Here is a 20935-nt window from a genome sequence, read left to right as displayed (position 1 = left end):
TTCTTCTTCTTCGACGGTTTATGGCAGCTGGCATCATTATTGGTACAGTACTGCCATCTTGTGGATGTATTCATGTGTTTATCCTGCCTATTGGACCCATATTTAGATAAAAGGGGCCTATGATTGGATACAATCTGAAGACTGTTTAATATTTATGTTTAATTAAACAATCCACGTGGAAATTACAGCGTAATTTATTTATTTTTTAAAAAGCCCTTTGGTGCATAATGTCCACAAGATGTATTTTCAGTAACAAAAACACTGCACAAGAAAAATATTATTAAAATCTGGGTAATAAAGTTATTACAGAAGTACTTGGTGTGTCTCCTCTTCCCTCCACCATTTTGATTTATGAAACCATGAAGACGGACAAAGATAGTCACACCTGCGGGTTGGGCCATGGTTCTCCAGCCTAAAAGGTTAAAACAGTCCTCCAGATATCTGTCACTTCAGTGGACCGCAAGCATAATATAAACAGATTTCTCCTTGATGCAATTGTCAGATAACTTTAGCTGTTCAAATGAGCACTTTAAAGATTTTTCATTCATTTTGGCTTAAATTTGAGATGAAAAATGTATTGTTGACCATGAAAACAGCACAAACTTTGAACTTTCATTAAAAAAAGAATTGCATTTCAATCTCAATGCTACAATATCTTGTTTATGTATATGTGTGTGTGTGTGTGTGTGTGTGTGTGTGTGTGTATCTATCTATCTATATATATATATATATATATATATATATATATATATATATATATGGCTGCTTAAAATGCATCTGTCTGTTATTGAAATGTTAGATTTGTGAGTCAAGTACAACTAATGTGCGTCAAACCATATTTTTCTCACTTTAATTCATCCCTGAACATTCTCATCAACAGAAAAAGTGATGGAAAAACTGTCATTCTCATTTATTATTTTAGCAGGTTTTGACTTCATGTGTTTCTCTGTACAAATGAAAAAAGTTGTTCTTAGTTGTTTTTTAGTTCAAATGCAGTGAATTTGTTGCAGTCTTAAATGGAGATAGAGCCACAAATGGGTACAGATCATCATCGCTGTACATGTTCCACATGATAATCCATTCCATATGTGCTGCTGTATATGGACTGAACAGGCTCATATACAGTATAAGAGTTCATTGTAGGGCAGACAAATACAATTAATAAGCAGAGAAACTTGATATTTTTCTTAATCCCAGAGTGGAACTAATAGCTTTCAAATATATGGATGCCTGCCAACAATTCTAATGATGCGTTCACTGTCCAAAATTATTTAGCCTGCAGGCAGAATTAATATGTGATTGTGATGTCTTTTGAATTATTTTATTGACATACATTTTTGTTAGTTGGAAACTGATACTTTCACCAGATGGCGCCAGAGTAACAACAAATCCTGTACTTTCATGAGGACTTGGCTATCTGACCAGCTTGACCATCTGTTTTTTTTATTCTACTTATTATGCAATATGCAGAAACTGGGGGCATGGAGAAGGCTTTGTTGGTATTTGTTGGCAAAGAGATTTTTTTATTTTACACATAAATGTCATGAGTACCACTCAGCATATGTAAACAGTTGTGTAGTATTCTTGCGGGCCAAGAGGAGCTTTATCAAGTCTGACTTGAACGCCCCCTTTTCTCTATGTGTTAGTGCAGGACTGGACTATGCATCAGCCAGGGGCCTGATCACAACTACAAACCAAACTCAAAGTTTCATGGCTGCATCATTACAGATGTGACGATGTCTGACTAATGGTCACAGACAGACATATAAACATATCTACCAACTGATGCTGTCACGGCTGGGAGACTGATTTTGACAGACCTTGGATTTTTCTTGGCAATCGTGGTTTTTCAGGTCCTTCTTTGTGACTTCTTCATGACTTGAACAACTAATTAGTGATTTAAACCTTTTAAAACAAAAATGACAAAGTGTGCACAAATCTTAATTTATCAGAGCCTTCAATTTAGCAATAAGAAGCCTGTTCAGCTCTCAGAGGCATTAACCAGAATACACATCCGGCAGCACCTTAATATCCCCTGCTGTCTGAGGGTCGACACCCCTCAGTTCTGAGCGATGCACCTGCATAGGCCAGCTGAATCATTGTCCCCTCCTCACTGCCCAAAGCCCACTGTGTTAACATGTCTACAGTCTGCAAATGTAATTAGTTTTGCAGGTACAGTACACCTGATGACGGTACTAGATGAAAAAAAAAACAGGGCATCACCAAAGTTATTACCATGGATGGAGAGGAGGAAATGTAGCCCGACCTCAACCAAATGTGATGGCAATCCATCCAAAAGCTGTTGACTCAAGGGTATCACCAACATCATTAGGATTCATCGTCTGTGGACAATGAATGTCCCAAAACAATGTACAAAATGTCATGGCAGTCTATCTAGTTAGTGTTGTGTAATAGTAGTGAAAAGATAGTAGTGAAAGAGACATCATTAATATTGACATTAATAAGATGGTATAGCCTGTCGAGCCCCATTAGGTTACTTTTATGCGGGTGGTGGCAGCAGCCAAATGGCGTTTGGCCCCTGGGCCCTCCTATAGAAGAATCCAGTGACTGATTTAGTGTTTTGCCATCTAGAGTCGCTGCCATTAGTGCAGCAGCAGCTCAGTGTCTACTGCTGCCTGCTGTCAGTGACAGCATGGGTAGTTGGACTGATGACATTAGACAGTGGCCCCCAATTACTGATGAATGTCCATCATATGGATGTGATCTTAATGTTTTTTTTCTCAGACTATACATATTAAACATTGGTTATGACAATAGTCATATAGCACTCTTTGTGAAGTCGAGTCAAGTTCATTTCCAAAGTTGAAGTTTGAGAACAGCACACGTTATTGCTAATGTCCAGACATCACTGTAAAAAGTGACGGCACATAGAAAGTAGGCTAAAGGTAAAAGTAGAAATTGAAAGACTGCTCACAGTCGTGTGAAAATTAAAGGAACACTCTGTAGTTTTGTTGAAGAAATGTTAATGAGCAGAGAAAGATGTTCATTGGCTGATTTTTTTCTGCCTAAACAAACTAAATAAACAAACTGTCTTTATTTTCATGAGTGAATAAACAAACTGATCTTAAAGGACAAAAGGACAATTTACACTGTTTTACTTTATTTGTATGTGGCGGACCCTGCCACCTTTCTAGCTTCCAACAGTGTTCTAGGACCTTATTTTCCTCTGAGAACAGCTTGTTTATTCACTTAGGGAGAAAATACATATTTCTGAGTTTGTGTTATTACCTCTTCGAGTTTGAATTTCTTCTACAAAACTACACAGCACCCCCTTTAAAGGAAAACACCTTCTGGTAATTTGTGTATAGTGCAGGATGACATCAGTGTGATAATGTGGGAGGAGGAACACCAACCACAACCTGCCAACCCCATAGTTGTTCCTGTCAGTGGCTCAAGTGATATGTGGAACATTAGCAGATGATTTATGAGCCACTAATAGTTAGCTCTCTAACCCATTTCTAGAGAGTCTCAGGAGAAAGTGGTCCCTTTAATTTGTTTCTTATATGAACAGGCAGCCCATCTTCCAGCGAGCGGAGGTGGAGGCTGAATTTGGACTCTTCCAGTGAAGGAGAATATACCTTTGAGATAGAAGTGATGAATAAGTGATAAGCCTGATGTATTTAGACTGGATGAGTTCTTGAAGGCACCATATTTGGAACGCCAAATCGCCCAGGATCACCTAAAGGCAACACGGCATCCCTGTGGCAGGGGGGAGAGAGAGAGAGAGAGAGAGACGTAGGCGTGACATCGGGCTGTCTGCTGTTATATCCGGGAGGAGTGAACGTGTCTCAGTCTCGGGTGTAACGTGCACCGAGGAGAGACGATGCTGCTGCCACTGCTGCCACTGCTGCCCTCTTCTTCTTCTTCTTCTTCTTCTTCTTCTTCTTCTTCTTCTTCTGCTCCTTCTTCTTCTTCTCCTCCTCCTCCTTCTTCGTCTTCTTCACTTCCCAGGCCGTACGGGGACTGACAGAGCCCACACAGACACGCAAACACACACCCAGAGGAGGGGATTACGCACAGATCCGAGCCGGTCCCGGACCTCCATCGGCAAACATCAGCGGGTACGAGGCTGTTTCTGTGATTTCTCCATCACCTGTGTTTTACCCCAGCAGCTCCATCCACAGAGGAGCGGCTGGCAGGAGACAGCTGGCCCGTGCTCTCCTCCGCTGCTCCTCTAGGGGAGTGATGGAGGTTAAAGTCACCCTTTTTATTTCTGGATTATTGACTTGATCGCCTTTATTCGAGCTGACGTAAATCTTTGAGGTAGGATTGGTAAGTGGTGTCAAAGTGTCGGAAGTGATGCATGATAGCCTACAGATTTAAATTGAGTTGTCCAGTGGATTCTGTTGTTTTCAATGGCTGTGAGCCCTTTTATTATTTACCTCTACATCACTGCTGCTGCTGCGTGTGCGTGTGTGCGTGTGTGTGTGTGTGTGTGTAGGCTACGTAAGGAGGGTGTGTGCGTGTTGATGTCTTGCCTATATGTAGTGTGTGTTGTCTGTGCGGTGGAATCCCCTGTGTACAACCCCAGCCTGCATGCGCGTTAAGAATGGCACAATAGGCTGAGCGCGTCGCCGAAAACGGAGATCTAATCGTCAAAAGCAAGGAAGAAAATATCAGATCTTGCGTGAATGCAGATTTCTCCTTTTCCCCAGTTTGAATTGTGGCTACATCGGATCAGGTTACTACATCTTCATGTGTCACCAGAGAGGAGAAGTACGCGTCCGTCCACGCAGCGTGTTCCTGGGAAACGCAATACCGCTGTAATCCGCACAGACAGAGCAGGAATAATAAAAGGAGATAGAGGCCATGTTTGAACCATCCTGGACCAGAAATGATGTTTTTCTGGCGCATTAACAGTTTCATGTAATATTTCCCTGCTTCTAGATGTTTCTCGGATGCGTTCAGGAGGAAGGATTTGGTGGGATGTCACAGGACAATTAGCTCAAAATGGCTTTCACAAAAAGTAGTAGCAGTCTTTTGATATTTTTCTTGATCTAATCATATAGTTTGCTGAGTCATATTTCAAGCTTGCTGTGTAATGACAGCATCAGGCTATGGGCCTGAAACATAGATCCTTAACAGTGAGACTGTTGTTAGGAGAATCTGGGTGATGCTGGTTGCAGATATGTGAGGCCAAAATATGTAACAGCAGATGGTGGGCCTGTAGTCAATGTCATCCACTTTTGCAATAATGGATCTGATCCAGTGTGTTAACCCAAATGATCTATGTGCTATATGTGACACCTGTCTATGTGATGCTGTTAGCCCGAAGTTTGAGGAAAAATACAATTATTTAGAACCTAAGTCAGAGATTTAGCATCAAAGTTATCACATTATAATGTGCAAGCATGATTATAAAATAACAGTCCTACTTGAAAGATATAATATGTAAGATTTCTGCGGGTTAATTTTGCAGGTTTGTTATACACTTTGTTGAGTTGTGTACTTACATTATCCCAAATGTTTCCAACACCTCTCAAGCCAGAGAAATCCACAGGTTTCCTCAAGGTAACTGCATGTCATGACACTATAACTTCCAGGAGAGAATTAGAGTGTGAGGAAGGAGGTTGGCAAACAAGTAACGTTAACATGAGTAAAACTTTAATACATGACCGTGTCCATAAAGATTTGGCGTTCGCCGTTACACCATGACTCGCATGAATTTGGCTGTGGGATTATTTGTGTTCATTAGCCAGAACATACTGTACATGAGCCGTGAGCTAGCGAGCAACAACACACACCAAGGGTGTGTGAGTGTGTGTGTTTGAATCCAGGTCAACCTCTGACTGACCTCAGCACTCAGCAGAGACTCTGGTTCTCTCTCCTTTCCCCCTCTCCTCTCTGTAACGTTACGTTCATGAAGTAAAGTCCATTTCCCCTCCAGCTCCAGTCAGCAGTCAACATTACAGAACAGAAACACCCGACAATGGAGGTCACCTCCCCTGATCACTGCTGCAGTCAGGTTGATAAACTGAGTGAAGAAAAATTTCTTTGTAATCCTAAAAGTTAAAAGTTGTACTTATTTGGAATTAAACACACCACTGTTCAATACACTCATTTTACTTGGTCTGGTATGACTGGTAGCTTATGATGGCTAATGTTAGCTCATATTAGCTAACTGTAATAGATCATTGTGTATCTGACATCACAAAGTGCGTTAGCTGACTCGACTCCTCTGTACAGTATGCCTCCATTACACTGTTTTCAGCATAAAACTGACTCTAAAGGTACCCAGGTGTCAATAAACAAAAGTTTTTCTATGATTTTTTCTCACCAAATCATATCATGTGATGAGGTCTAACAAACATGCTGAAAGCCTTTTCTTCCTCACCAACATTTCAAAACCTATTTTTGTTTACATCCACATATAGCCTGCTACCTAGCCGTCTTTTTTGGTTAAAGACATGTAAGGACAGATAACTAGCTGCCCACCATGGAAAGAATCTCATTCCAAAACCACAATAACATCACCCTTATTGTTAGGTGTTACGGCTTCAAACAGGAGAGTTAGTGTGTGTGTGTGTGTGTGTGTGTGTGGCAGTAAGATGAGGTAACACAGTAACAGCCCACCTGTCAGGCTCTTACGAAGCCCAAGGGGTCAAACTGAGAGGAGGTGAGCCTCCAATAACAGGAAGGGGAGATTTAAAACAACACAAAAATAGTTTGAGCTGCTGCTAAAATGTTCTGAAGTGGTTCTGAAGTGGTGAAGTGAGCTCTAGTTTAAATGCATTTTAAATCTGAAGCAGGTTGAAACATTTGAGGGGAAAGGAAGTTGTCGAGAGTAAGACAGCTCCATTAGAGATTGTCTTCATCCTAAGATTGTCAACCCAGTCGTCGGATGCAGATGTGAATAAGGATATGATTCTGGTGCTTACCTACTGTATACTGGCCTCTTACTAAAGATCTGCTACAGTGTAGACCCCATTTCCACCTGGTATTAACCTGTAACGTCTATCTGGGTAAGGGTATCATGGGGCCTATGCATTTATACCTACTGTGACTCCCATTATCTTAGTTCCGCCTGCAGTGTTTATGTCTGAATTTGTGAGGTCATGTGATCATGTGATCTCACAAATCCAACTTGTATGCACTTGTGGCTGAGCACAGAGTTGTTGAACCGATCAGTGTCCTAAAGGTGGCAGCTACCTCCATGGTTTGAAAAAACAAGAATGGCAGTTCCTCAAGAGGCTAACACAGCTGCTGCTATAGCATCTGTTCAATCAGAAGTAGAGGCTTCTCAACTGGCTGCAATAAGAGTTTCATATACCAACTGGCTCTGCTGGTGAACATATTCTAATCAGATAGTCAGAGCTTGCAGACTAGTTAACAAACATGGCACTTCTTAGGTCAAGGGAGACAAAATGGCATACTTTTGAGCCAGCTGCTACAATTTCAGAAAGGGTCATGGAGCATGTGCTGTTACATTTGTTACCAACTAAGCGGACATTACTTAAATTTTAAAAGGGTATCAGTCAGTTGAGAAGCTTGCTAGCACTAGCCCCATATGTCCGGTGACGCTCCTCTTGCAGCAGGAAGAGGCAGATTTAGTCGCCCTTTGAATCCTCCTATCTGCTGAGTTGACTGATTCGTCTGGCATCGTGACCCAAAAGATGGTTTCTCATCTGAAAAAGCAGACAATCCAATGAGCACAGTGAGGGGACTAACGATGAGCTAATGGGCGTTACTAATGCTGTTGTCAAGCTATTATCAAGCTATTAGACAAGATAGATGCTGAGTTTACATAGATGGCATGTCTTCTCCTGAGATCGCCGTTTGTTTTACTTCGCCGCTCTCCACTCTTAAAACCCCAGCTAAACTTGCATGTTGTCTTTGCTATGAATCAGTGTGGACTTATATTGATGTGGATATATTGATCACAAGAGATCGGTTAGGGAAAACTGAACCCTCCTCCCCCATTGAACCTATCCCAGATAGCAAAATTGTTGCAGCCCTGATCTGGCCCCCACCAGGTACAATCATCTAGCCCACGTTTTCAGTCTATATCCTGTGATTGAACCAAATACAGCTCCACTCTTAATTTTGTTGTATGCTGAGCTTACAATGACAATAAAGCCATTCTGATTCTGATTCTGATACCGCAGCAAGACCAAGCAGGCCATAGCATGGTCAGGAGCGGACCGCCCAAGTGCCATCATTCAACGCAGTATTTGGACCAGATGAGAGTGTCTGGTAAATTTGCTCTCTGGCATAGGTTCCTTGCCATCCCCATGGAAATTGGTTAGAGTTGAGGTAATATGAGACTAAAGACAGGAGCGGAGTGTAGCAAGTCAACAGATTTAGCCGGGATAGGGATTCACTTCCTGCGTGTCCAACTTGTTGGTTGGACTTTTCTACAGATTGAAGCCAAACTCGAACACTGTGATGTGAAGTCTAACAAGTCAAGACACAAGTAATCAGACAATCATACAGGTTGTAAACAAGCTGCCCACCCAGACTTGTTGTAGCGATGTCACTGTAATCTCAGATGTCAGCTTGCCGAGTAAACCTAATTGCAACAATGGACAAAACTACACATATAGCCCACAAACTAATCGAAACAACTCTTTATTGCATAAAACAAAACTCACATAAGGCTAATATTCATGATTAGCTCCTTGATTTTGTAATGCAGCCAACAGCTCGGGCAAATGTACACATGTTTTTCAGCTCGCTTTCACCTCACTGTTGCTCAAGAAATGTGAAGGTTTGAGGTGGAGTTATGATTTTATGCTAAAACACTAGCAGCCAGATAATCCTTACCCCTGTGCCTTATTTTCTGGAATTGCGTAGCTCAAAATGCTGATTCATTTCTTTTTTTTCCCCCAGAATTACAACCTGTGATGCTCTATTAGACAGCTCACAAGCTGCTCTCATCTTTATGTGGCATAGCAACAAGCATGATGTAATCATATGATGTAACGTACCTCGTGCCACTGAGCTTGTAGCTGTTGAAGGACCTCAACACCTGGCCAATTAATTACTGAGTCATTGGTAAACCCTGTCTCTATCCCCAAGAACAGAAACCTGATTGGTCCTCCTTAGATTAAACAGGTATAAACACTCAGTTTGTGTCCCTTGTGGACTAGTGCTTAATGATGAGAGGAGAGGACAAAGGTGAGAGTCTTAAACATTCCCCTTTCTCTTTCATCTCCACTTCCAGGGTCAGGCCTGTCTACAAACAGGGTCATGTGAACCGGCCTCCTTTGATATGCAATTAGACCTGATGAGCTACAGGTGGATTCTGTCTGAGCGTTTCCTTCTCTCATTCTTTCTGCCTATTTTTCCTCATTTTCTATGGCCTTACTGCATCCCAGACAGCAGGGCTATTTAGGAGCAGACAGGACTGCAGGACACATACTCCATCACAGCATAGCAGCAGCCAGACTCACGCACACACATACACACTCAGTTATCGCCGCTGCTATCTGCATTATACCAGATGGGTTCATATGCATGGAGTGGAACTCTTGGATTATGTAAATTATGCAAAAGGAATAATGATTAAAGATGTGTGGTAGCACAAGATGCAAAAGTGGCACGACACGGGTTGATATGATGCAGTTTGATTTATTATATAATTTAATGCCCTCATAGACACCCTGTGGGATTTTATGTCGTACTGATGTTTGACATCCATTTCACACAAAAACACACAGGAGTGACTGGCATGGTTCATCACGGTCCAGGACAGGAAGGCTCTACAGCAGGTGATTAAAACTACCAGAACAAAACTGGTACCATCTACAGAGCATCAGTGACATCAGATAGATATATATAGATAGATAGATAGATAGATAGATAGATAGATAGATAAACTTTATTGTCTGTCACGAGTGACAGAAATTCTTCTTTGACAGGCTCGTATAAAAGAACATTAAAGACAAAGATTAAAAACAAATATTAAAAACAACATTTAAGTGCAATCATGCTAAAAAATAAATTAAATTTAAAAAAAAAAAAGGCAGGGTGAAAAGACTGTGGCTGGGTGAAGTGAAGCGAGATGTCTGCACAGAGCCCAAAGATACTAAAAGACAACAGCCACCCAGCCACAGCCTGTTCACCCTGCTGCCATCTGACAACAGATACACAAGTATCTGCTGCTGTACCACCAGACTACAGAGCAGCTTCACTCCTCAACTCATCAGCAACACTCCACCATATGTGACATAAAGGGACTACAACTTGCATTTCGTTATATAAGCCTTTGCATGCCGCGCAAGTGTCATTGCTAGTTTGAGACCGACACAGTTGTCATTTTCACGCCCAGCACCCACGTTGTGTGAATAGCAAACGTACTAGACAGACTCTGGACTGTCTGTGTGAGCTTTTGATTTGTAGAAGAACTCGGAACATAAATTAACATGAAATACTTAACCGATCCTGTCGAGTCAGGAGTTTTAAACAATCAGTGAAATTTATCAGCTGTTCCTTGTGCGCAAATGCTCCTGTTAATGTAGAGAAACACATATGGTTTCTGCTGCTGGAGGATCAATGCAGGTGACATACGTCCCCCACCTCCATCCAACCCTCTATTAATCAGAATGATCATTTTTTGACCTGTCCCGCCTGATCCGTGGACTGAGATCTGTGCACACACAGAGGGACGCAGCAGCGGCCCTCCACTAATTCAGAGTCTAAATACCACCTCTTTGCACCATGTGCTGCACTTTGCGCCCAGATTATCCACAGTTTAAGTAGCAAAATGGGCTTGGACACGCCCTAAATGCACTTGCACCATGTGCTATAGAATGTTTAGAAAGGCCCCAGTGTTACGTGACGAAATGAAAGTTCTTTAACTCCTTCATACTACACAAATACAAAATATATATAGTTATTTATATACAAATATACACAGAGTGCTCTTTTGAATTTGTGGCGGGGTGTATGTAAAACAGCAGCAGTGAGCTGGTGATGATAATATGGTTGGCATCTGCACATTGCAGGTTCAACATCAGGTAAACATTGTCCATCAACTGCCTGCATGAGTACCAAGCATAGCATCAGTGACGCTAACACAGAGTCCACCTCTCCTCATGTAGTCCTGCACTCATTCATCCTGGACACAGTCCACCTGTTGAGTGAACAGCTTGATCTGGGATGTTGTTGGCACAACAGTCTCTGATTTGCACGTTTTTTGGCCAGCCTGAGTCCCATTTGTCCATTTCCTTTTCCTGTGACTGGACATTAGTCAGAATATAAACAATTACAATATTTCTGATAAATTAATTACATTATAATTAATGCAATATATACCTGAATTTTACAACAACCTGTACAGCAACATCAATCTCAAGCACACATTTTTTATTCACCTTAACATTGATGTAGCTAGGTAGCAGGCTAGCTATGTGGGAGGATGTTGTCCCCATTCTTATTCTATCATTCCTTGCCTGATTGGTCAACACTAGACCTTTAATTTACGAAAAGGGTTTGCAGATGTGGGTGTTTGATAGGTCTGGAACTCTGTTACCCCATAAGTAACCAATAGATAAACCTAAAGTTAATCCCTTTAAACATGTTTTTGGTTTTAAGAACTTGAATGGAACCAAATGTAAGCAGAAAAAGAAAGTGAAAGAAATAGAAGGAGTGGAGGCTGGATCTGGTGGTGGGGGAGGGTAACATAATCGTTCATAACACTGGCTTGTAGGATTTGTACAAAGTGTTACATAATGTGCAGCAAGCATGCTCTGTGGCCCTGTCATGCTTTCAAATATGAAAACAGACACACAACCAGTCTGTGTATGATTAACTGTTTTATGCTGTTGAGTATATTGTTGATTCAAAAAGACATCTGCTCTTATTGTTTGTGTTTATTTTAATTGAATTAAACAATCACTCACGGTATATGTCTTACCAACCATCTAAGTTCCATTATCTCAGAATACATGTGAAGAGAGAAGTGGAATATCTTTATTTAAACAGGTTGAAGAGGAGAAGTAGTGTGATGAGTCTTGTCATGAGGCCATAATTCACTGCAGAGTTCATTTGTCAGCTGAAGTATATTTAGCTCTCTGTTCATTTGTTTCTGGAAGAGACAAATTTGACTCTTCCTTTCTTTCCCTCTTTGGTCTTTCTTTCTCTCCCACACACTACACACACACTCGCCCTTCCTGCAGTAGGCGGTTAGAGAGAGTGAATGCTGGGAGTAAAGGAGAGGGAAGCCAGAAAAAGGACCACAAATGTCCAAGAAAAACAGGATGGAGGGGGGAGATTGAGCTACAATATCAAAACCATTATGGTGTAAACAATTTGCATGTACTATACTCCTACACTGCTCCTGCCACGTAAACAAAATGTGAAATCAGGATCAACAAATAGAATATGCAAGTAGTCTTTTTAATACAAACAAATATGGACAGCAAACCCCAGGAAGACTTCATGTTTTCAGAGGGACTGATGCAAGACATGTTGAATTAAAGAAGCTAGTGGAAGAGAAAAACAGGAAATGGTCGGCTGTTTTGGTGTTGAATCATGTTCTTCTGATGCGTTGTGTTTTGTTGCATTTTTCATGTTGTGTTGGATTGTTTTCTCCTTCTTTGAGCTGTGCTGCGCATTAATGTGGCACAGCAGGTTGTGTCACAATGCTGCACTGTGTTGCGTGATTTCCTGTGTTTAGTGTCTTCAACCAGAGAGCAGTGCAGAATTTGGTCACTATTCCTCCAATGGAGGATTATGGTAGTCATGGGCCCCTAGGCTATTTTTTATGTGGGCCCCCAGCAACAGGTGATGCACTCACAGAGGGATTAGCAGAGGCTAGCATATTGTGGCTAACTCCTGGGACACTGGAGGTCAAAGCCGATGTGTCCGCTGGCTCTGTAGTGGATGTGCCCGCTGTCTCACCCTCCTCACTAGCTTGAGAAGATGACGAGCCGCGTTGGTCGCGGTCAATGTCCTCCACCTCCACATCTTCTTGACCCCGACAACCAGCAGCCTTAAAATATCCTGTTAATTTGGGAATCTTAGCTGATAGTTCTCTGTCACTTTTTTCTTTCTCCCACTGCACTTTTCGCTTCTGTGCCCGCTGGGTTTTTTGTCAGACATTTTGCCGCTGCAAAGTTTTGGTTGACAGGTCAAATCGAATCAATGAGCTTAATTGGATGAGGTGACCCATGTCTGCCCAATCAGTGCTGTTTTGTTTGTTTATTACCCCAAGGACCAATAGAGGTCAATGAATTTTTCCATTAAAGTGTATTTTAAATTTCAAAAAAATAATCTGACCAATTCAAGGACCCCTCCACACGTGGGGCCCCTAGGCTGCAGCCTAGGGAAGACTGTGCATTAATCCGCATGTGGATATATCATATGAGCCAACATTTGCTTATTTCCACATACAGCAGTTGCAGAGCTTCCCGATGAAGGTGAATCCAATATTCACGTTGCTTTTAGCTCTGTTTTTGGTCTCAACCATCTCCTCAGAAAAAATCTCTGGCTGTCTTTTACGTTCAGCAGCTAAAAGTCCCACTATGCTGACTTGTGTCTGCTGTTTAGTGCGGGGCTGGTAGTCTACGTTGTGTTTTTCAAACTTTTTCAGTGAAAACAGCCGTCTGCTGCTGGAGGAAACAGCTCCTTAGCTCCCTGTATCCACTTATCTGTGGGTTAATCACAGAAGCAACCGCTTTTATATTACACATAGCCATTTGATTTATCGATAATATCACACAACTAAGAGTCGACAACCATGCTAGCTGCCCTGTTCAACCATGATAACACAGAGACTTGGAGAGTGGTGTGCCTGTGAAAATGGGGCTGCATGCACCAGCCAATCAAATGTGATGGTGAAGAGTTCAGAATATTTTAACTCCTGAAAATCGCGAAAAAAGTTTTGCTATGATTGTGATTGGCTGCCTAGGCTGTCATGAGGCATATCGGTGCGTTGATCTACATACATATACATGTGTAAAACATGAGCAGCAATACATCAGGAAGTTAATGTTAATATGCTTTACAGCACTAAATAGCAAGTACAGATGAGGCTGATGGGAATGTCATTGTTTTGTCAGTTTTGCAGGTGTTTTGTAATAAACCAGATTTTGGAACATGAATACATGTAGACAAAATGTCATGACAACACGTCACATTTTTATTGAAACATTTCAGTCTGGACCAACTAACAGACAGCATAGAGCCATGCCAGCAGTGTGGCTAAATACACTGATTAGTGTAATTAATGGCCACATTAAAGGGATCCTTATCAAACATGTCTGTTTATGTTAAAAAAATACATCATCAGCCAATCTTGATTTTTTTTCTTTCAACCTTTATGACTATATTTCTGTATTTCTAAAATCACTGTATTAGACTGTGATGTGTAGAGTCATGTTGTGTATAGAAGATGATGCACTGTGTGTTGTTACATTATGTTGTTAAGGGTTTTCTGCATTGTCCTGTGTTGAACGGTATGCACAGCATTATGATCTGTGGTCAGATCAACTGCACTGCACTTTGATGTGCTGTGCTGTGCTGTAATGCTGTGATACAGTGTGTTTTGTTGCGTGGTTTCGGTTGGTTGGTATTGCGTGGTTTACAGGGCGGTGTTATTTGCAGTGTGTAGTGTTGTGTAATACCGTGTGTGAGTGTGTGAGCCTGAGCACCATCAGCAGCAGCAGAAGCAGCCGTTCCTACCACAAACCCTCCAGCCACTCCACTCTGCTCGTATGGACTGCATTCCCTTTATCTATTTCTCTTTATTATTCTCTCCTTCCTTTGTCTTCCTTTGTCAGACAGCTTTTCTTTGTTTCACTCCTCTCTCTCTCTCTCTCTCTCTCTCTCTTGCTCTCTCTCTCTCTCTCTCTCTGTCTCTCTCTCTTGCTCTCTCTCTCTCTCTCTCTCTCTCTCTCTCTCTGTCTCTCTCGCTCTCTCTCTCTCTCTCTCTCTGTCTCTCTCTCTTGCTCTCTCTCTCTCTCTCTCTCTCTCTCTCTCTCTCTCTGTCTCTCTCGCTCTCTCTCCACCCCCAGGATGTGGCTGTGGGTTGATTAGAAAATGCGTGGCACAGAACAGGCAATCCATCACCCTGCCAAAGCCTGCTACTTCCGCGCATGCGCTTGCTGACACATACACACACACACACACACACACACTCCACCTCTTCCTCCTCTTCCTCATTTCCCTCCTTTCTTCAGCATCCACACAGATACGTTCATGCTTTGCTGTGTTTTTCTTTTTAAGGGGCCAGCATCATCTCTCATCTGCCCCCCCCTTTCATTTCTTCCCTTCACCTTTCCTTGCCCTTCAAACCTCCTCCTGCTCTTCCTCCTCCTCTGACTCCCACCTCCCACTCCTCTCGTCTACCTCCACTAATCTACCCAGTCATGCCTCTTATGCTTTTATAGATTATCCTGATGGTAATTTTGCTCAGTTAGATCATTTACAGTGCAGACACAGAGAGAAGTACAAAGGAAGAGTGGGGGGCGTTTGCAGTGAAATATTTATTAACCCTCACATGATCGCACAGGAAGTTAATCATTTCTGCTGTGGTGATATCTACTTTATTAATGCCACCAAATCTTCTTTATACTGACAACTGATGGACCTTGACCATTGGACCCCTGCCCCCGAGCTAAACAGAAAAATACAACTGTACACTTTCTGAATTCATGTTCTCTTTTTTACTGATCTTAGGCCATGTGTAGACAGCAGTACAATCACACCAAAACACTCTTGGTTTTGTCTTTCACCTCTGGTTTGGTTTAAAAGTAAGATTTGAAAATATTCTGGCTATACACGCCATTTTCACTCGTCATAGTTCTGATCAGAGCCACTGTAAATCACCTCTGTAATGTAACCTTGTCTTAAAACTGACCTTCGTAGGTCATGACTGTGTTCAGTTCCAGTTCGAAGTCCTGCCGTGTTCACTCTCAGGCTACTAAATCCTGTTGCCCATGGTGACTCCCATTGTGATCCATAGAACATAGAGCCACTGGCTCCAGGACTAACTGAGCCACGAGCTAATTAGCTTATGGTCGCTAGCAGGCAACCCGTAACAAGCACCTGTCTCCCCCTCAAATCGATACTCAACTCATGTCTGTGCGGAACCCTGAGAGAAAGACGTTTTTAAAAGTCGGTGTGTTCAGAGATTCAGTTAGAAGCTACAAAAGTACTACTTTTGTAGCTTCTAACTGAATCTCTTTAGTTTCTCTCGTCCTGTTTGTTCTTTCAAACATCTGCTGTGTTTTACTGTCTTATGTGTTCACTTTCAGCTGTTTCAGGAGTCATGTTTAGTTACTGCTGCTGAAAACGTTTCCTGTAATGCTGCTTCATAATAAAATAAAAGCTTTAATTGTGAAGAAGTTATGGTAAATTAAACATGTTTGTAACTGAATTAGCGGAGCCACTTTGTTAGCGGTGTTCCTCAATAGTGATCGGGACCATTGGTTTAAGACACACCTTTAAACAGGTAGCCCAGTTGTGGTGGAAATGCAAAATCCCAGCGGCACCTGGCTGCTGCGCCGAGTCAAACCAAGTAGAGCCAGGTCTTCTTCCGACAATGAAGTTGTTGCTCATGAAGTTTGTTCAGTTGTCATCACTTGACCTACATATTGAACTTTGGTCATGTAAAAACACGAGGTCAAAGGTTGACAACTCTATTCACTGATCTTGAGATACAGATGAAGGTTCTGGAATAAGATAGTAAGCAAATCTTGAATTAAGATTATTTTGTTGAAGTACTATTGACAATGTCAAGAATGAACTTGAATGAAAAAAGACAATATCAGTGAAGTGAGATGTCTGCACAGAGCCCAAAGAAGAACACCCATTTTTGTACCTAGTACCTTGCCTGAATATTTTCTGGCTTAATATTTTCAGAAGGATGCACCAATCAGATACACCAGTTAGGTATTTGGAGCTGATAACAATCTTGTCACGTGGGTATATGACCAGGCCACATTAAATACAGTTACTTCATCAGTGTCATACACAGCAATCCTGGGCCTTATTTCACCATACCAGCATTATCTTAATAAGCTCCACAAAGTGTAAACAAATTTAAACTTTTGAAAAAAGAAGACTCCTGTATTAGATTGGGAGTTAGTATTGGTGAGCAGGGATTTTCCCAGATACATATATACATATACATCTATAACACAACATTTCCCCTGTCAGGACCTAGAAGGCCTTGTGAGTTCCCAACTCAGAGGAAGACCCCCTGTCTATTTCGTCCTCTTGTTCTATTTCGTCCTCTTGCTCTTATTTTTTCCCTCTCCCCTCATTTGCTTCTGTCTACCCAGCCCCCCCCTGAGTCCACTCTGCCTTCACCTCTGCATCGCTGCCACCGCTCAATATCCAGCCAGGGCTACAGAGAGCCTGGGTAATGAAATGGCCTCTGGATGCCTGAATCTGCCTTCTGCCATCCGTCATCTGATTATGAGCAGGCATTCTCCTCATTGGGCCCCATCAGATGGCCAAAATGCAGTCGCATCTAATAATGACCATGCAGTTCACTCACTTGTGTTCTAGTCCTTATGGGTTAGTTTGTGTGAATGATGATCTAAAAGGATGTTTCCTTAATGCTGACGCAGAAAAATCAAACAGGAAGGAAGAGGAAAGCATCCAAACTTGGGATAGTATTTTTCAGTGTTATTACATTCACATTCCCAGGATGATTATCTAATCTGCTCAAAGGGAGAACAAAGCTTGTAGGGCTTTGTCATGCTTTTGCACCGCTCGCTTTTCACCGTGTAGGTGGTCTCGCCCACTTTTGATTAATAATAGGCTTGAGCATTAAGAACTGGCTTAGAACCTGTGTGCAGAGACAGGGATTGAGCTTTGTTTGACTTTTGTAAAACGAATGTCAAAATATCCACATAGTGACTCATACTGTATGTGGTAGAAATGATCCCACTCTTTCTGGCTTAATATTCATATTTCCTCTACTCTCTCGCCAGTTAATTAAATGCTTGTCATTGACATTTTGTTGGTGTTTTATGGATTTCTGTTATCAAGAAAATTGTATGTTGAGTCGAATGTGTTTTAATACCAAGCCCTTAGTTTAATTTGACAGGACTGCAATCAAAAGCTTTGAAATGTCATTGTAGTAGAGCTCTTGTAGAAATGAAAGGAATAGTGATCCTGCTCCACCTCTGTTAGGTGGCTGTGGCTCAGTAAAAGGCTGCATTTCTCCTGGGCTTCGTTAAGAATCTCGGATACAACAGTTTGTCAATTGATGGCTTTCTGGTTGTTAATTGTAGAGCCTGTGAAGGAGACATGCTCTGTTTCCAGCACTACTTCCTGGGCTTTATATCACTCCCCAGTAGTCACACAGTGTAATTCATCACCACGGGTAAAATGGCGGGGCTCAACACATGCATCATAAAGTATTAACAGGGTTCATAGATGCAGGTATCAGTTTATCTGCCTGTGTCGATAAAGCTGGATCACTTGTGCCCATCCAATCCTATTAGGATGGGCTGGCTGTTCTGTAAAGGCCCTGGGTCAGCAAACAGCAAGCACTTCAGTCGCATAAAGAGAATGACAATTACCAGAAGAGCCAACGTCACAAAGAGTGGAGCTGTCCCCTAAAACTTTGGAGCAATAAACACTGTAGTGTGAACTGACTGTGCACATCATTTTCCATCTGTACAGACTGATAGCTAACACTCACAGACAGTGTGACAGCCTAATGTTTTTTGAGGTCGTAGGGTGAGGGCATTTATTGATTGGCAAATATCTTAAAGTATGTCTCTTAAATGAGCGAGATACTAGTGAGCAGTAATCACAACTCAAGGCTTCATAAGTGTCTGTTGAATATGGGTGATGTCATTATGACCTAATGATGGTTGTAATATGTAACAGTGCTGAATGGCAGTATAAACTGGGTGATTTTGATGTGCTTTTTATATACAAACCTTCAAGAAGTCAAGAAAGTGACTATCAAAGTAACTCTCACCCACCATTATTGGTGCAAAATGGACTGCTCAGCGTATTGTTTTGCAAAATGAACATCATGCTGTGTTGAAGACTTGAAACTGGAGATTGAGGCCATAAACTCTTGTAGGTTCATTTCTTCATAAGATTACATACAATCAGTCTTCTTTTTGCAACCAGTGGCATCGCCCCCTGCTGGCCATTAGAAAGAATGCAGGTTTAAGGCATATTAGCATTTGCCTCACTTTTTATAAAACGTGGGAAACGTTGATAGTGTTGTCTGTGTGCACCTTTTTAGGTATGATCCAGTGTTTTATTGCATAATATTCTGACACATTTAAACTGAGATTCTTTACCAGTAACACAAGATTTTCTGACTCCTTCTTTCTCTGAACCCCTCCCCTCCCCTCCCCAGCAGGGAGCCCCAGTTGTGGCCGGTGGGCATGGTTTTGGAGGGTAGCTCAGAGGCGCTGTGTCCCCCCCCATCTCTGGAGCTGCGCCCATCCTGCAACAAGAGCCAGCCCTCGCCTCCTCTGGGCTCAAGCTCACAATCCCACGACGGAGTCTTCCCTGAGGACAAGGAGCCCGTCAAGTACGGCGAGCTCATCGTGTTAGGGTGAGATCCTGAAGTGCCATTTCTGCTGATGTACATTGTCTTATGTGTCTGCTTGTGGTTGAGTCTGAGCTTGTGCGACTCCAGATATTCACTGGCCTAGGTTCCTAGTCTCTGAGACCTGACCCAGGATCAAATAAATTGTAATCAGTCTGATACAGTGGGTCTCGGGTCTTTGTGTGTTCTTAGGTTCCTTTTGGGTCGACTCTCTTGTTTTGAAAAATAAGTCAGTTTTAGTCCAAAGACCTCTAGTGTGAGTGTGGCTTTCAAATTTAGAAGAACTAGATGTGTGCTTTCGCAAATCAAATCAAATCAAATCAAATCAAATCAATTTTATTTATATAGCCCAAAATCACAATCACATGCCTCAGTGGGCTTAACGATCTGTACAGTGAAAGACATTCTCTGTCCTTAGACCCTTGATTCGAGTGAGGAAAAACTTGCCATGTTGAGAAAAAAAAAACAGGGAAAAAAAGATGGAAGAAACCTCAGGAAGAGCCACAGAGGAGGGACGGACATGCAATAGATGTTGGGTTAGGGTTATCAGGGTGGGTACCATCCCAATATGCTGTCTTTGTGTACATTAGTGTTTTTCAGATATGGTCTTTTTTTTGGGGGAAAATTATAATCAGTGTTTAAGATGAGAATCTTATAGCACCCACAATAATCAGAGTAATCACGACCAGTCATGTGTATTTACTTTTGTGCCCTCGTCAAGATGCTATACCTAGAGGTTTTCACAGGTCCACTAAGTTTCTAGTATCCACATTTTTTTTTTTTTTTGGTATCCGAGACCCAGTGTGAGACCTGAGTCAGGCCAAGCATCAGCCACCCAGACACCAACTTAGATCCCGCAAGATCATTTTATGCTACACAGTATTAATAGAAAAATACCCATAGAATTTATGGTTTATGGTTTAACTGTACACAGAAGGAATATTATGTGCAGTTATTTTAAATCTGAGCTAATGATCGTATTTGGTTTCTCTCTGATTAAAGGCAGAGCCAACTATCTGCAAAGCAAATCCAGTGCACTCCTATCCCATGCAAATTCAGTTTGCTTCAAACGAAGCAAACTGAATTTGCAAAGTGATGGCTGGACATGCAGAAGAGAAAGAGAGAGAGACATCTTCACATGCAGTTCTGTGCAGGAGTGCAATAGTACAAAACATTTTTGCCACCTGTGATCAGGAAGCTGTCAGAATATGAGATGACTGATCAGCTCTTGGCTCTAACTTCATATTCACAGCACAGACATGAGAGTCTTATCCATGTTTGTATCTGCCTCTTGGAACAAAATGTTTTTATTTCCAAAATGACAAAGTATTCCTTTATAGGTTTCATGATTTCTTAAAAATCAATGTGATGTTCTAACAGTTTTATATTTCTGGTCATATGGAGAAGAATGAAATGACATACAACATTAACAAGCACACG

The 20935-nt window shown here is 41.8% G+C and overlaps 1 protein-coding gene across 3 annotated transcripts in view; it reads left to right on the top strand.

The window, feature by feature from the left end:
• The first annotated feature begins 3831 nt into the window (after positions 1 to 3831).
• peli3 (pellino E3 ubiquitin protein ligase family member 3) overlaps positions 3832 to 20935 on the top strand; it is a 31203-nt gene continuing 14099 nt past the window's right edge. The window contains exons 1-2 of one of the 3 annotated variants that reach the window (XM_084343785.1): positions 3832 to 4082; positions 19301 to 19501. In XM_084343785.1, the coding sequence (XP_084199911.1) occupies positions 19329 to 19501 (173 nt within the window). In that variant the 5' untranslated portion in view covers positions 3832 to 4082; positions 19301 to 19328. Of the gene's footprint in view, positions 4083 to 4108; positions 4294 to 19300; positions 19502 to 20935 lie in introns of those variants that run through there. The other 2 variants (XM_084343783.1, XM_084343784.1) reach the window with 2 other exon arrangements.

Source organism: Pagrus pagrus, assembly GCF_965226575.1.
Source record: "Pagrus pagrus genome assembly, chromosome: 22".
Lineage (NCBI taxonomy): Eukaryota > Metazoa > Chordata > Actinopteri > Spariformes > Sparidae > Pagrus > Pagrus pagrus.
Note: the sequence above shows the minus strand (reverse complement) of the source record. Positions and strands in the feature narration are given on the sequence as shown.